The sequence below is a fragment of the Alternaria atra genome (assembly GCF_907166805.1).
Source record: "Alternaria atra isolate CS162 genome assembly, contig: 25, whole genome shotgun sequence".
NCBI lineage: Eukaryota > Fungi > Ascomycota > Dothideomycetes > Pleosporales > Pleosporaceae > Alternaria > Alternaria atra.
The window spans coordinates 3,777,692-3,793,596 of NW_025091323.1; the positions used below are offsets into that span (position 1 = coordinate 3,777,692).

Consider the following 15,905-nt stretch of genomic DNA (forward strand, 5'->3'; position numbering starts at 1 on the left):
GGTAGAGGCGAAGATGAAGGATTACAATGGCTTGCAGACTGCAGTCACGGAGATGAAGCGGTTCTTGGTAAAGTGAGCATTCGAAGTAGGGGAACGACCGAAAGCTTAAACAGACGTGTCGAAGAACAGGTTTGTGCTGATGAGTTCGGTGTACTGACCTTCTGGAGCAGCTGAAGACGGCTTGCAGTTCGTTTTCACGGGCCGACCTATGCTTGGAGGCCTCGTCTCTTCAAAGCCACTCACAATGTCACGTTCCGTGTACATTTTATTCCGAACCGCGAATGAAGTCCTTCTTCATCTTAATAGCAATCTACAAGAAACAACAACCCATAACTAAACACACGGGCAAGCGAATCCAACCTGTGGACATGTTCAAGGCAACGCTCCCATCACATCTCACCATGTCGGGTCAGACAGCGGAGAGTACGCGCGTGACAGCTTGGGTACTCGTTGATGTGGAGTTGACTGCGTAGGTATACTCTGATTCCTCTGTGGAGTTCAGAAGAACGGCTACCGCAATAATCGTTTACCACGACGTTTCTTAGAAATATGCTTATTTAACCACGCCTTATATTCTTACATCCTGACGTGATACACCCGTTGCATAACAAGTGAGAAGAAGGTTGAAAGCCTGCGTTTCAGTTCTCCGTCCGCTACTCCGCATGCTTGGTCTTTGCTCGATTTGTGAATGTATCCTGCATCTTACGTATATCCCATGTGTTCATAGAAGCAAAGCGTTGGCATAACGCACCTCAAGTAAACTGCCTACAACTCCACTACCATCTTCCTCTCTTGTTCCTCCACCGCCTCTCTCTGTAGCCTCCATGATATCATGCAGATACGGATTGACGAGGCCGGCAACTAAGGTAAATCTGGAAATGAACTAGAAGAGGCAAAGTATGGAGTGACTATGCGTTGAGACATCGCTTGTTATCAGTTACGAGTGCGTGAAGTCGCCCCCGCAAAGGGGCATCGTGTGCCGGAAGGTTGCAGTCTGGGTCTCCAATAGTATTCGCTTTGTAGTAATAAGAGGGAGCAACAGTTCTTGTGATCAGAAAGTCCCAGCAAAACCGAGATGCAAGGGGACTATACGAACATGTCATGACAAGATGTATGACGAGAACAGATCGGTTCAGGAACAGTCCGGTGCTATTGTAGCATCCGATGGATACACAGGCAGTGCAGTGCATTTACAATTACATCAGATACTCGCACCCCTGAATGTGATGCATCCCTTCTCATTCATAACCAGCTGTATACATGAGATTTGGTTATCTCATTGGGTCCAAAACTATGTTGTCAATCAAGCGCACAGGTACCTGACGACCTTCAGCATCCAGCTGACCTAAATCCTCACCGTCTTGCGGTTCTTCGACCGGCAGCATTTTTACCGCACCACTGAGAATGGCACCTTTCGAATCGTCGATTTGATCAATCTCCTCCATGGTGTCAGGGTCTGCAAGACTAATGTAATCGACCTCAAACTTGGCGCGTTTGCTGGGTTCCATCTGCTCTTGCTCGAGCAGTGTCATGTCGCCGTGGTCGAACGCAGGCCAGAGGACGTCGTTCCGAAGCCTCATACCATTTTTGTACTGTAGCTCTGCTTTGCGAAGCGCTTGGTTGAGAACGATGCCAACATTGCGACGCCGTGCACCGAGATACACATTGCGCGAAGATAGTGCAAGTCCGTCTGATTCCCTAGAGGTAGGAACAATGCGCAGATTCATGTCCAAGTGGAAGTCTTGAATCAGCCGCTTTATGACGCGGGTTTGCTGGACATCTTTCTGGCCGAAGTAGACGCGATCTGGGGCGCAGATGTTGAAGAGCTTCATACAGACTGTTGCTACGCCGCGGAAGAAAACAGGTCTTGACGCGCCCTCAAGAAGCTGGCCAAGCGGGCGCATCTCGATGAAGCTTCCTGCACCCGGTATACTGCTATCGGGCGGCAGTGTAGGGTACATTGTCTTTGTGGTTGGTGCGAACACAGCTGTTACACGTCCCTGGTTTGCGGTTGCCAGCTCTTGGTTCAATTTTTCCAACACCTGCATATCTGCTTCCCATGTCTTCGGGTATGAGGCGAGATCCTCGTTCAGTCCGAACTGTGTAGGGTTCACGTAGATGGTGACGAAGACGTCGGTGTTCTCAGCGGCTGCGTGTCGCATGAGCGAGACATGGCCCTCGTGTAGGGCACCCATGGTTGGGACAAGGCCAACTGTGCGATTGGCGGAGCGAAGACGTCGGCTGTAGTCGCGCAACGGCGCGACATCGCGGAAGATTTGCATCTGCGCTGCTGACGAGGTATTACGCAGTGATGGGCTCGTAGCCAGGCACCGGATGCCATGGCTTGTATGAGCTTGTAATGGACGCGGAGAGCTTCTTGAGAGGCATCGTCGTACTATCGGCACTGCATAGTGTTAATTGTTTGGTTCAATGGCCTGTATCGAGGAGCACATTTACCGGCAGCAAAACGGAGTGATGCCATTGCGGAGAGTTGCGGAGGTGTCGCGGACAGAGCCCTCTCTTAGCCGTTGGATCGCGCAAAAATGGGGAGGATGCGAGAAGCGTCCCCTCGCAACTTGAAAGCGGACGATGCGCAAGGAGTCAGCGAGAGGGCAGCCATGGTCATCAAGTTGAGAAAGGTCAAGACGACTCGTTTCTGCGCTGAAGGTCCCATCATGGGGGGAAAGCCCATCTAAGCCTAGTGCCCCACTAAAAAGATCCCAGGTTCGAGATTTCGAACTCTTTCGCATCTACACCCCGCCGTACTCACGACCACACGCGACGACATAGGACAAGATGGCTGACGATGGCATGCTCCTCAACTTTTCCATACCAGACAGCGGCATAATAGCGAAACCGACCTTCAAGGGCGGCAACTGGAAGAGCCGGCTCACTGCGAAGAAGGCGGCCCAGAACTGGCATACAAAGGCTACAGCACGACTAAACGGCGAGACTGTACCGAAGAAGACGGTTGATAATGCGACAAACGTGAACCGCATAGAGCTAGGCCCAAGGACGGCACGCGTGTCCAAGAGTCCAGAGTTTCCCGATGCTGGCGACAGGCCCGTAAAGCGAGCGCGTGTGAGCGGGGATTTTAGGCCAAGGACGACCGAAAAGACAGACGATGCCAATTTCAGACCACAATCGAACCCGAACCCGAATCCTGCGAAGAGACCAAGCGAGCAGAATAATGCACCAAAGGGTGGAAAGCAGGTCATTTCTTCGCTGTTCACCTACAATCCCACATCAAAGACGAAGCCGGAAGCGAACGAACGCCGCGAAGACGATGCGTCCGTTGAACCTTCTAACGCACCACTCAGCAGCGAGCTGGATACCTTCACATCTCTTGGCATGTCTACGACGCTGGCGACGCACCTGTTAAATAAGATGGGGTTGAAGGCGCCTACCGCGATTCAAAAGGCCGCGATAACACAACTCGTCAAAGACGACTCAGATGCGTTCATACAGGCCGAGACTGGTTCGGGAAAAACGCTGGCATACTTGCTACCAATCGTGCAAAGACTTATGGAGCTGTCCGCGAACATGAGGAAGCGGAAAGTCGACGACAATGTACAGAGAAACTCGGGTCTGTTTGCCATCATCATGGCGCCAACACGCGAGTTAAGCAAGCAAATTGCGACCGTACTAGAGAAGATTTTAGGCTGCGCGCATTGGCTTGTGGCTACGACCGTCATTGGTGGTGAGAAGAAGAAGTCTGAAAAGGCACGATTACGGAAGGGCATCAACATCTTGGTCGCGACACCGGGTCGGTTGGTCGATCACCTGGAGCACACAGAAGCTTTGGATGTGAGCAATGTCAGGTGGCTTGTTCTGGACGAAGGCGATCGGTTGATGGAGCTCGGGTTTGAGCAGGAGATCCAGAAGATTGTAGGCGCACTGAATCTACGAATGCGCGCAAAGAAAGACGAGCATTCGAGAATACCTGGGCTGCCGGAGAAGCGCACAACAGTACTCTGTTCTGCGACCATGAAAATGGACGTGGAGAGACTTGGACAGATAAGTCTGAAAGACGCAGTACACATTCGAGCCGATCCATCAGAAAAGGGAGCAGAAACGGTCGAGGCAAAAGACGATCAGTCATTCTTTGCACCAGCGCAATTGAAGCAGTCATACGCAGTGGTGGCACCGAAGCTCAGATTAGTATCTTTGATAGCCTATCTGAAGCGGGCTTTCGCACGAAAAGGATCGGTGATGAAGGCCATCGTCTTCATCTCGTGTGCTGACTCTGTCGACTTTCATTTTGACATGCTCACCAGCGAAATTGAAGGGATCACCGAGACGAAGAAGAAGGAAGACACAGAAGAAGAGGAGAAAGAGGTCGAGGAGGCAGTTGAAGGCACAGAGAAGAAGCCAAAGAAAGCAAAAGCGATAGCGCAATCTGACCCGACCAAGCTCACAGTAACGGGTGCAGAGTCACCCGTACTCTCTGCAAAGACGCACACAGTAACAGCATATCGTCTCCACGGTTCACTCCAACAATCCGTGCGAACATCAACACTCGCTCAATTTACGAAGAATAAGTACCCTTCCGTCCTCATCGCTACCGATGTCGCGTCTCGTGGTCTCGATCTTCCGAACGTCGACCTAGTCATCGAATTTGATCCTGCTTTCGCCCGGGAGGACCATTTGCATCGTATCGGTCGTACCGCGCGTGCAGGTCGCGACGGACGGGCTTGCATTTTCTTGATGCCCGGAACTGAAGAAGGCTACGTCGATATCCTCAAGTCAGATAGGAAAGACACAGAAGCTGGAGTCCACATCTCACGTCAAGACGCCGACGATATCCTCAACCGAGGCCTGGTAACAAGCGGAGTAATGGAGAAGAACGCCTACATGGACAAAGCCACCGACCTCCAGCTTGCGGTTGAGCGTTGGGCTCTAGCATCCCCCGCTCGCCTTGAAGCCGCCCGAAGAGCCTTCCAGAGTCACATTCGCGCGTACGCAACTCACGTTGCTGACGAACGCCAATACTTCGACATCAAGTCGCTTCACCTAGGTCATTTGGCCAAGGCCTTCGCTCTCCGTGAGCGACCATCTGGAATGAAAATTCCGGGACAACGAACAGGTGCTGGACGCAACGACAAGACACCTGCCAGGGTGCGCGGTGGTGCGAAGGTGGACCTTGCCAGTCGCAAGGCTGATACTGGTGCGTCGAAGAGGGCGGTTGTGGATCTGGATCTTCCGGAGGGTCAGGATACGGACGAGGCGGCGAAGATGAGGAAGGCGGTTCGTGCGAAGGAGAAGTTTATGCGTCATGCGGGTATGGCGAGCGAGTTCAACTTGGGCTGAACATTTTGACGCAGATAGCAATATACCAGTCTCACAATGCGGTATTTTATGAAAGCACTTGTGTTCTGCACCATCTTTGAACCAACGTATGAGCTTGAAGACGTACAATAGCTTTATGCCGGTTGTCTGGTCTATACCCACTATCCCTTCTCTAACAGCGATCATTGAGCATAGTCTCCGCCACAAAACAGATACATGAATGTAAACAATGTGTGTGTCATTAGCTGTCATTCACCAGTCGCCTGAGACGTTTATGGAGCTCAATGGACATAGCTGTGATGCGGCTTTCCGATGTTTGAGAGCGAGCATCATAGTTTTGAGAAGGAGGTTAAGGTAAAAGCAAATATAGCGTTGATTCTTGCTGCGCGATAAGGCCGTCTGTATTGTACTTCGATGTTGTGCGACCACTGTACGATACCACAACATCTGGATGTGAGAATTTGGACTAAGTCGCATTTGATCTAGTGCACGTGTCTCCCGTCAGGTGACGTCAAGGGGTCCTTTGAACCCATACTCTAGCATCTGCAGTATGCGATACAATACCATAACTATATGCAAATCGCTGAACGAGACAAAATGAACATAAACGAAATGAAGCTATACACCTTGTTTTCTTATCTGCGGCCTGCCCACCTGCAGGTGCTGTCGCATCGTTTGGGCGAGCTGAGCTCTTTCCCGTCCCGACTTCCAATCAAGTAGTCCCCCTCCAAGCCACACGATCAGGCCTCCAGCCGTATACATTCGCCTTGCTACACGTGAAATGGTTGCCGGTGATGCGATGCGCCGCGCCATTTTGGCAGTGCAACGTCTCCACTAGCTAAGAGGATGAGTTTCGGCATCAGTATTGGAGATGTTCTCAAGCTATGCGAGCTAGCTGGCAGGGTATACAAGAACTGTCCGCTTTGCCCCACGCTTCGTAGCTCTCAGTAAGCTGAACTTAAGACAGGTCGCGACTGCTCGGGCGAATACAAGACTCTCACGTCGCAAGCTAGAACGCTATCTAATCTACTCGAGGACATACAAGACAAGTATGACAAGATACCCGAGAACAAGCGACAGCAGCTTATCGATGCGTACGAACCATGCATCGAAGTACTCGAGGAGTTAGACAAGCTTGTCTTGCACTACAACGGGCTCGATACGAAGAGTAAGCGCGCATGGGACCGCCTCAAGTACGACCCCGACCGTTCGCGAAATCTACGAGAGCGCCTTATCGCCAGCGTGTCGATGCTTAATAGCTTCTACACGTCCTTGATACACGATAGCCAGGTTCTTATACTGGAAGCGTTGGAGAGGTTGGAGAAGGACTACAAAGGCGGCCATCGCGAAGAAAGCATCGCTTCCATTGGAAGGCTCACATCTGGGGGCATAGCGGATAACGACGAAGACGACGGGGAAGCGTGGAGTCAGATCCTCCGCGATCTCGAAGATGTGGGAGTTTCTCAGCAGCAGGCTTTGAGTTACCGAGATGTCATTGTAGACTGGCTTGTTAAAGCTGTCAATGAAGGGAGGCTCTTGGAAGAGCGGCCAGAGGACGGGTTCTTTGCAACTATGCCGCAAGATCTTGGCACAGCTCTTCCCGAATTCGACTTCGAGGAACAATCGCATAGACTTGACGTACCGGCCATCAATACGCCTGTGCATCGAAGTTCCCCAGCTCCATTTGCAGAGCACCCTCTCGTATCAAGCCCACCGATAACACAAGACCAGCCTATCTACCTAGCTCCTTCAGCTACCGCTCGAGGCCATTCTACCACCTCTTTGCAAACGTCTTCATGGCATTCCGAATCAGAAGCCTCGTCGCTGTATATGGAACCACAGCCATCGTCTTTGCCTGCAACTCCCGCAGGCTCCGCGACTAGACGCGTCCTAGTCCCGCCTCCAAGCGCTGCGGTTTCCGTTATACCCGTGGACAATCCCGCTACGATAGTGTCTGTGGAGCCGACCAGACCTCCCCCATCTGTGCCTTCAGTCACAGATGTGACAGAAACATCTGCTGCGCCTCCGTCGTATTATGAAAAAGACATATCAGTCACGATAGACCTTGAATGGACGGCACACCGGATTGTGGCTGCGTGGTCTCAGAGTGACTTCGTCACGGCAGAAAAACTCCTCGAAGACCAGTTGGCCGCTGTAGAACGTGGACAAACATGCACGTCTGGGACCCAGCCTGATCGACGCATTCTTAGACACCTACTTGGAGTCTGCGCTTCCTATACTGGGAAGTTTACCAAAGCAAAACGTATGTTCGAAAGCGTGTTCAACGGAATTTATCTCAATCGCCAGAACCTGGATGATGGTGACATAGCTGCCGCACGGTGGCTAGGAGACGTATGTCTGCACACGCAGGAACATACGAACGCCGCTCTTGCATACAGTGTTGCTTATGAAGGGTCTATTGGGCGCTTCGGTGTAGCACGCGACCGTACTCGACAAGTGGCTGCTGAGATAAAGCTCGTCGACCACTGGCTGTGGGTATTCAAGAGAATCGAGAATTCCCTCAAGCTCAATCTGGACCCAACCAGTATTTTCGCATCTACAAACGTCGTTGAAAAGAGCAATTTAATGATGTCTGTCAAACACCATGTCTACGAGACGCCTGGATTTGCTGGTCACGATGCAATGCCACCACATCCCGGGAGGCGTCCGTCATTCACTATAGCGCCTCGGCCAACGTACGCTCTCATGATATCAGAGGGCTTTCTCCTGGGGCCTCTGATTTCTTTGAGCTCATGGCCACTGCCTTGGGATCCTCTTTTCTGCCCTACGGACGCTGTTCAACTGGATCGTTATATGAATACTGTACGAATGGCGAATTACATCGGCAGACGCTTGTCTGAGCGTGAGCTGCCAACCAACTCACTGGGCGACTCAAAGAAACTGCATTTTTTGACTAAAAGAGGCAGCCAATGGTTGATAGATGCTGTGAAGCAAGGCCTTCGCGAGATAGGGATTGAGCATGCTGAACATGGATATGAGGTAAGTGGTGACTGTACGAGATGCATATGAGACATACACTGACTTCGTATTTTCACCTCTACAGCCATCCATTCTATGCTGCCTCAATCAGCAGCGTGAGGGCGTGGTTTTCTCTGAAGGTATTGAGATTTGCTTCAGCAAGCTCCCATTCCGTCATGTTTATGGGATCAAAGTTTCGGACGTAAAGTGGGCCACACGAAGGTTCGGTGCGGTGACACAACATGTGGCGCCAGGCTTCCGAGACTCGACCAATTTTAGGAATGTCATCAAGGGTATTCTAGAGAGAGCGGAGGCACAGGCAGCCCTTCCAGGGTCAACGCAAAATGTGCAGCATGTGAGCATGGACGTGTACCCGCAATCTCCCCATGTATCACCGACTCTCAAGAGGCCATCGTACGGCTAAGTTGCGCGGCATGTCTTCCATTGAACACGGGATATTGAAACGATTTGGAGGCTGTAGCCAGTCAACGACGCGCTCATGACTCTGCTGCTTTATACTGCAGCATCAGCATCAGCCTGGGGTTTTCCGCAGGAGCTCTTTGTCGATTTTTGGCATCCGATGCACTCCACGAGAAGTAGGATACTTTTGCGCTTCCACTACATCTCTGTGCCTTGGCAGTCGGGTATGGTACATGCGTTTTAAAGGAGCGGTTGGGGTCTGCCAACGTTTGAAGTCGTGACATGCCAGGGCTACCCGGGCAGCTTTGATGTGTTGTTTTGTTGTTCTTTTTGAAAACCAACAGCGACGATAATTCTCGGCCCCAGGGTAGTCCTGCGAGATTCGGGAACCGACGACGGCTATCAGGCCAATTCGTTGTGGCACAACTCATAATTTCACGGGGAGCCAGCAGCAGGAAACCATATGTGCACGCCTCCAAGACAAGACGTATATCATCACAATTGCCCGCCCTCCTGTACGGTGACATCACGAAACGTCTGTTTTCATAGTTTGCGTCTAATAGCCAGATTGTGTTTTGCAGTGTAAACACTCTCAAGGGTGGGACCTCGCCGCAATTTGGCATCCTACATGACCCCAGGAGAAGCTGCGGGTACTCTTGGCATCAGGCCGAGATTTGCAATGTGGATGGTTCGCGAAATTACATTACTGGCAGCCTAATCCGCCAACACCGCAAGCTGCCTCCTGAACCAAAGTTCGTAGAACTCACCATGTTCGACGATGGGTAGCGCCCAGGAAAGGAGTGGATGCGCTCACTCCTGGCATCGGCAGTCTGTATCGATAACCCCGCTTCTGACGTTCTACGGCGGCTTCATGTGCACATGGCCGACAACGAGATCGACCCGCAAAGGCGCAAAGTTGTTTAATGAAGGCGCGGTACCTGAGTTAGTGTCGTCTGAGAAAGCGCCATCTAGCGGGTGAGCTTGCCAAAACCCCGATTAGGGTCCCGCTAAAATAGCTCGTTTGTGTTTCATGTTTCAGCGGCACAACCTCAATTGTGTTTTGATTGGCCGATGGTGCCTGAGGCTGACTGCATCTTCGGAATCCAGCGTTACTGCTAGGAAACAGAACAGCGGGCTCGAACGCCCTGCGATCTGTTGCAAGGAACCAAATCCGTAGCGGCGGCAAAGCGGATGCACAACACAGGGATATCGATGTCTGTAGGAGTCAGGTGTACTGATGATACGGCGGATATGCACCACTGGTCTAGGCTGAGCTCATCTGAATCAAAAGCTACGAGCCGCCGCGCTCGAACTGGCTTTTCTTCTTCACCTTTGACCACACGAAGATCTTCTCTTCAAAACCCAACTTCCTGTCTCTCCTTCTAGGGCGCTTTGCTGCTCATTCCATTCCTTCAGTGTCGCTAGTCGGCCTATTCATTCATTCACTTATTCTTCTGCACATTGAGTCCTAGTGACCAAACGTCCTCGCCGTGTGTCATACTATCACAGATATCTTGTCGAAAAATACAAGTACAATACCTCTACTACGAACAACAATCGAAAAACAGTCACGATGAAGACCCAATCTATGCTTCTCGCCGCTCTGGCCTCGGCCCCTGTTGCCCTTGCCCACACCGTCTTCACCGACTTCTTCGTCGATGGCATGCCTCAAGTTTGTTTTGCCAGTCATTTCATACGTAGTATATACTGACAGAAATCAGGGTGATGGTGTTGCCATCCGCATGAACCCCAACGCTGCGAAAGCCAGCAGCCCCATTGCCAGTCTCGATAGCGAGGACATGGCCTGCAGTAGGTTCTTTTACATCACTCTTTCCGATGCAACGCTAACGATCGATCCTTAGATGTCGGTGGTACCAAAGGAGTCTCCCGCGTCCAGCCCGTTAAGGATGGTGCCCTGCTCACGTTCGAGATCCGTTCATGGCCCAACGACCCTAGCAAGGAGCGCCTTGACCGTGGCCACAAGGGTCCTTGTGCCGTTTACCTGAAGAAGGTTGCCGATGCTAGCACCGACAAGGCTGCTGGTGATGGCTGGTTCAAGATCTTCGACCATGGCTACGACGCGTCCACAGACCGCTGGTGCACTGACGAGATCATCGACAACAAGGGTCTGTTGAACGTGAACCTTCCCAAGGGCCTTGAGGGAGGTGATTATCTTGCCCGCCCCGAGATCCTTGCTCTCCATGCCGCAAACGACAATGACCCTCAGTTCTACACTGGTTGCGCGCAGATCTTCCTTGAGAGCAGCGGAAACCTAGTACCTGAGAGCACTGTTTCCATCCCTGGCTACGTGAAGTACGGTCAGCCGTCTACTGACTTCAATATCTACAACACACCCGGCAGCGAATACGTGGTCCCTGGCCCCAAGGTCGCCAAGCTCACAGCTGGCAGCACACAAAAGGCCTCGACCACTCAAGCCGATGGTCTGAAGCCCGAGGGCTGCATCATGGAGAACGCAAACTGGTGCGGCAAGGAAGTCCCTTCGTACGATACGGAGAAGGGCTGCTGGGCCTCTGCCACAGATTGCTGGGACCAGAGCGATGTGTGCTTCAACACTAGCCCCGCAACCGGCAACGCAGGCTGCAAGATCTGGCAGGACAAGTGCAAGGACATCAATGCTCAATGCACAGCTATGAACTTCAAAGGTCCCCCTAACAAGGGCAAGATCCTTACTCCCGTTAAGAAGAGCATTGATGTTGGCAAGATCATGGCCACTGTAGGTGGTGGTGTCGTGGATGCTGCGCCAAAGACTAGCTCGGTGAAGAAGGAAGAGAAGGTTGCGAAAGCTACTCCTACGCCTGTAGCTGACAAGCTTACACCTGCTGCACCCATGCCTACAGTGGACGACCAGTACGAGAGCCCCCCTATCGTTGAGGCCTCGGCTGCTCCTCCGGCGCCCACAAAGCCAACCACCTTTTCCAAGGTGCCCGTCTCTACCATTACCGTCGGTCCTTCGTCTGCGAACGCGCCTGCGCCGACTGAGGCGTCGTGCCCCAAGGGATGGAAGTGCGTCACTGTGACGGATGTTGAGGTTGTTACCACGACAATTTACGTGACTGCTACTGCCTTGTAAATGGGTACTCCTGCATGGGGGAAAGGAAAAGAGAAGAAAAGAAGGTTACTTTCTGCGAAGGCAATTCGCGAGCCCATGAGCTCTGTTTGGGATAAGGTTCGCTTTCCAGCTACGAATGATACATGTTCACCTGTTGCACTCTTTACGCTTTATATGGGCTACATGCCTATTTCTCTCCCTCGATTGTCCGCATCTTGACGCTTCCATCCTCCATGCCAAAGTAGACAGCGACAGGCTTCTGACCACCCCGTACGGTCTTGGTCAACTGATCCTGCTCGCGAAGTTGCTGCGCATCGATTCCGTTGAGACCAGAAAAGATGCCAACCTCCAATACACCAGTCAAGCCCTTGATCGCCTTGCTGATAGTGTTGACCTCCCATGTACCATCTGTTCCGTCGCCCTTGCCTTTGCCAGCTGCGACGTCGGCGGAAGTGAGCAGTGCGGGGAACGGGGCATCGATAATGTAAAAGTCCTGATCCGTTTTCAGGGGCCCAGACTTCTCGAGTAGCGTAGTCCTTAGCTTAGGACCCGTTGAACCAAGCATCTTAAGCGCAGCAGCGACCTTGAGCTGAGACAGCGGCGCAACCTCGATTGGTATCGTTGGCCAGTTGGTCAACAGACGATCTTGTCTCTTCCTGTAGTCTGCGACACAAACAAACTTCTTGGCGCGCTCAGCGACTAGCTTTTCTTGAAACAGGCATGCACCTCCTCCTTTTATGCAGTTGAGTTCCGAATCGACCTCGTCGGCTCCATCGAAAGCGACATCGAGCATTACGTGATCGGGGAGACTGTCGAAGGAGATGGCAGTTAGGCCGGCGTTGACTACGAGTTGGCGCGATTGGTAGCCTGTGGGTACGAAGAGGATGTTGGGATTCGTGGAGCGCTCCTTGATGGCTTCGACGACGTATACAATGGTTGTTCCGGAGCCAATTCCAACGTGGGTGGCTGCTGGATCGAAATGATCCGCTACTGCTTGGTGTGCGGCAGCGCGCTTTGCGGCTTCAACGGTTGTGTCGGTCATGGTTTTGGCGTGACTAAGGAATCCCGTGGTGTGGAAAGCTCTGCAGGAGGGATAGCGAGACTGAAGAGGTTTTGCAGAAGGAAATTTGCCGGTGTTGTAAGTTTTAGACGGCTGTATATGTAATCTAGAATTTGACAGTGGTCGGAGGGGCAGTCGAGACTTGAGATGACTGATGCTGCGCGCTTGCTGATTTATATTGGCCGCCCAGACGTGGTTCAGCTTCAAAGGCATGAACCAAGATACAAATTTACTTGCAACGATCAAGTCAATTGAAATCTTACCAAGAGTCGCGACGAGACGGCACGGAATGAATGATTTGCTCGTGACGAGATGATTGAGGGTTCGGCCAAAATGACGATTTGAGCCCCACCAGCACCGATACCCCGCGACAGGGATGTTGCCTTAGCGCGCGGGCTGACAGCACGCGTTTGGTGCCTGGCAGCTTGAGCTCCCAGTCGTGTTGGAGCAAACATCTCTCTCGCCCTCACACTCGTCGTACAAAAGTCGCGACAATGGAGGATCTTCCGCCTCCAATCCAGGGCCCGACTGCCAAAGAGAGGAAGTAAGTCTCTGGTTTCTCGTGCATTTACATTCTGCTCGATTACCTTCTAACAAGACCAGATATGACCGCCAACTGCGCCTCTGGGGAGCTACCGGCCAAATCGCACTTGAGAACTCGCATATCCTGCTCATCAACTCCGGCCCAGGTGTTGTTGGTGTAGAAACACTCAAGAACCTCGTGCTTCCTTGCATCGGCAACTTCACGATCCAGGACTCTGCTATCGTGAGCGAAGCAGATCTAGGCGTGAACTTCTTCCTAGAGGACCAGCATCTGGGAGGCTACCGGGCTGAACATACGTGCAACCTGCTCAAAGAACTCAACCCGGATGTGGATGGCCATTTCATTACAGAGGTAGGCCAGACCATGTCTTCTCACGTCACCCACTGATCCAAGTAGCCTATAGAACCCTGGCTTGCGAAACCTGACGCTCTGCAACCATATACCCTCATCATCGCGACCGCACCTATTCGTCCCGAAATCCTTGCTAAGCTCTCCAACCACGCAAGCGCCGCGCTTATTCCGCTATTCTATGTCCACTCAGTCGGCTTCTACGCCCACTTCTCCGTACACCTACCTCCTGCCTTCCCCATCGTAGATACACATCCTAGCCCCGAGACCACATCAGATCTGCGCCTATTACGACCTTGGCCAGAGCTCGTACAGTACGCGGAAGAGAAGACGGCCGACTTGGACAACATGAAGCCAGAAGATCACGGGCATGTGCCATGGATAGCCTTGCTGCTGCACTTCCTTGAGCGCTGGAAGAAAGACCACGGCGGAGAGGTGCCGCAAACATACAAGGAGAAGACCGAGTTCAGGACATCGGTAGCACAAGCCGCGCACACCAACAACCCAGAAGGTGGCGAAGAGAACTTCGACGAGGCAGTGGCGGCAGTCCTCAAGTCCCTGAATCCACCACAAGCAAGCAGTTCTGTCAAAGAGATCTTTACGGCGCCAGAATGTCTTCTGGTCCGCGAGGATTCACCAAGCTTTTGGGTAATTGCCAACGCCATCGGTCTGTTCTACACCAAGTACAACGTCCTTCCAGTTCCCGGCTCTGTACCCGACATGAAGGCCCGGTCGGCGGATTACATCCAGCTGCAGAACGTGTACAAATCAAAAGCACGAAAGGATCTGGCAGAGGTGGTAGACAGCGTCCGCTTCTTGGAGCGTAACGCTAACCGAAGCACGCCAATTGATGAGAAGGATATCGAGACATTCTGCAAGAACGCGGCACACATCAAACTAGTGCGTGGACGGCCGTTTCACGTTGTACAAGCAGGCGAGAAGATCAAATGGGGTGACCGCGCGAAGTCAATCGGTGAGTAAGCCAATTTAGACATTCGCAACCTGAGCTAACACGATATAGCTCAAATGCTCACCTTTCCCGACTCTCAGATCCCGCTGTATATTGCTTTCCTAGCCTGGGACGAGTTTGTTGCAACACACTACCAAGATGGTCTAGGAGGAGCACCCCGTGTCGCTGGAGAGACCGACCCCGAAACCGACTCAGAGAAGCTCACAGGAATAGCCTTGAAGATCGCGAACGATCTTGTCAAAGAAGCAAACGCCTCTATTGAAGAAGATGAATATGACACGATCAAGTCACAGATTGGAGAGTACGCACGCGAGCTGTAAGTTACCAACCTATACTTGACACCATCATTGCAGCATAATATCAGGAATTTGTCGGCTGACCAAACCACAGTGTGCGAGCGGGTGGTGCTGAACTACACAACATCGGTGCCTTGGCGGGCGGGATCGTTTCACAGGAGATCATCAAGGCTATTACAGAGCAATATGTTCCTGTTGATAACAACTGTGTGTTCGATGGGATCAAGAGCAAGAGCACCGTTTTCAAGATCTGAAGAGGCATATTGGAGGGCATAATGCTGGTGTAGTGATCCGGTCCCCTTGTGATAAAGCATGCTTCTGCTATCGGATGGGATGGCTGCACACAGCAGTAACGAGGAAACGAAATCTAGCATGAAGGGAGTTGGCATAGCCTGGCGTTCATAAATCGCTTGTGCCATGTATGTCTGGCCAATGTGAGAGATAGGATACATCCATTAGGGCGCAGCAAGTGGTTTGAATAATAACAAAGACTAGTAACATGTGGGGACCTTTTCAGAATGTGCAAAGTGAGAGTGAAAGCACGATTAATGCATCATTGATCTGTGTCTTGCAACCAAGGGTATGCGCAAACGCTCTTACCCAACTCAGTCTCACTCGCATCTGCTCAAGCCAAGACTTCAACTTGCGAGCAGCATGAGAAAACCACGTACAATTCAGGAACATGTCCAAACGGCGCAGGTCAAACCAACCTGCTTTAGCCTTTTTCCCGACTTCCCGATCGAGACCCACTTCCATTGATGACAAAGCGATCAGACCCCGAGTGCAGTCACGTGGTCGACGTGACGCGATCGAAGCCGGCGCGTCGGATTCTAGCCAAATTGATACGTCTGTCAACTGCCTGTCATCCCAAGTGATTCCTGTCTGCGATAGACCCATGGACTCTTCCTTCGACCTCCCCGACTCCACCG

The 15,905-nt window shown here is 52.0% G+C and overlaps 6 protein-coding genes across 6 annotated transcripts; 4 read left to right on the forward strand and 2 right to left on the reverse strand.

Annotated features, from left to right (window-relative positions):
* Positions 1-1,271: 1,271 nt before the first annotated feature.
* Positions 1,272-2,482, reverse strand: ALTATR162_LOCUS6332 (uncharacterized protein; the record flags this gene model as incomplete). The annotated part of the gene is made up of 2 exons (XM_043313953.1): positions 1,272-2,404; positions 2,458-2,482. 2 exons carry the CDS (start codon positions 2,480-2,482, stop codon positions 1,272-1,274), a joined length of 1,158 nt encoding a protein of 385 aa, XP_043169888.1.
* Positions 2,483-2,796: 314 nt separating this feature from the next.
* On the forward strand, positions 2,797-5,310 carry ALTATR162_LOCUS6333 (uncharacterized protein; the record flags this gene model as incomplete). The annotated part of the gene is made up of 1 exon (XM_043313954.1): positions 2,797-5,310. One exon carries the CDS (start codon positions 2,797-2,799, stop codon positions 5,308-5,310), a length of 2,514 nt encoding a protein of 837 aa, XP_043169889.1.
* An 825-nt stretch (positions 5,311-6,135) lies between these two features.
* Positions 6,136-8,692, forward strand: ALTATR162_LOCUS6334 (uncharacterized protein; the record flags this gene model as incomplete). Its single annotated transcript, XM_043313955.1, has 3 exons — positions 6,136-6,205; positions 6,257-8,289; positions 8,354-8,692. The coding sequence occupies 3 exons, from the start codon at positions 6,136-6,138 to the stop codon at positions 8,690-8,692; spliced, it is 2,442 nt and encodes an 813-aa protein (XP_043169890.1).
* Positions 8,693-10,261: 1,569 nt separating this feature from the next.
* Positions 10,262-11,779, forward strand: ALTATR162_LOCUS6335 (uncharacterized protein; the record flags this gene model as incomplete). The annotated part of the gene is made up of 3 exons (XM_043313956.1): positions 10,262-10,360; positions 10,410-10,497; positions 10,551-11,779. The coding sequence occupies 3 exons, from the start codon at positions 10,262-10,264 to the stop codon at positions 11,777-11,779; spliced, it is 1,416 nt and encodes a 471-aa protein (XP_043169891.1).
* Positions 11,780-11,945: 166 nt separating this feature from the next.
* ALTATR162_LOCUS6336 (uncharacterized protein) lies at positions 11,946-12,800 on the reverse strand (the record flags this gene model as incomplete). Its single annotated transcript, XM_043313957.1, has 1 exon — positions 11,946-12,800. The coding sequence occupies one exon, from the start codon at positions 12,798-12,800 to the stop codon at positions 11,946-11,948; it is 855 nt and encodes a 284-aa protein (XP_043169892.1).
* A 512-nt stretch (positions 12,801-13,312) lies between these two features.
* Positions 13,313-15,230, forward strand: ALTATR162_LOCUS6337 (uncharacterized protein; the record flags this gene model as incomplete). Its single annotated transcript, XM_043313958.1, has 5 exons — positions 13,313-13,362; positions 13,422-13,713; positions 13,759-14,683; positions 14,732-14,996; positions 15,071-15,230. 5 exons carry the CDS (start codon positions 13,313-13,315, stop codon positions 15,228-15,230), a joined length of 1,692 nt encoding a protein of 563 aa, XP_043169893.1.
* Positions 15,231-15,905: the final 675 nt, after the last annotated feature.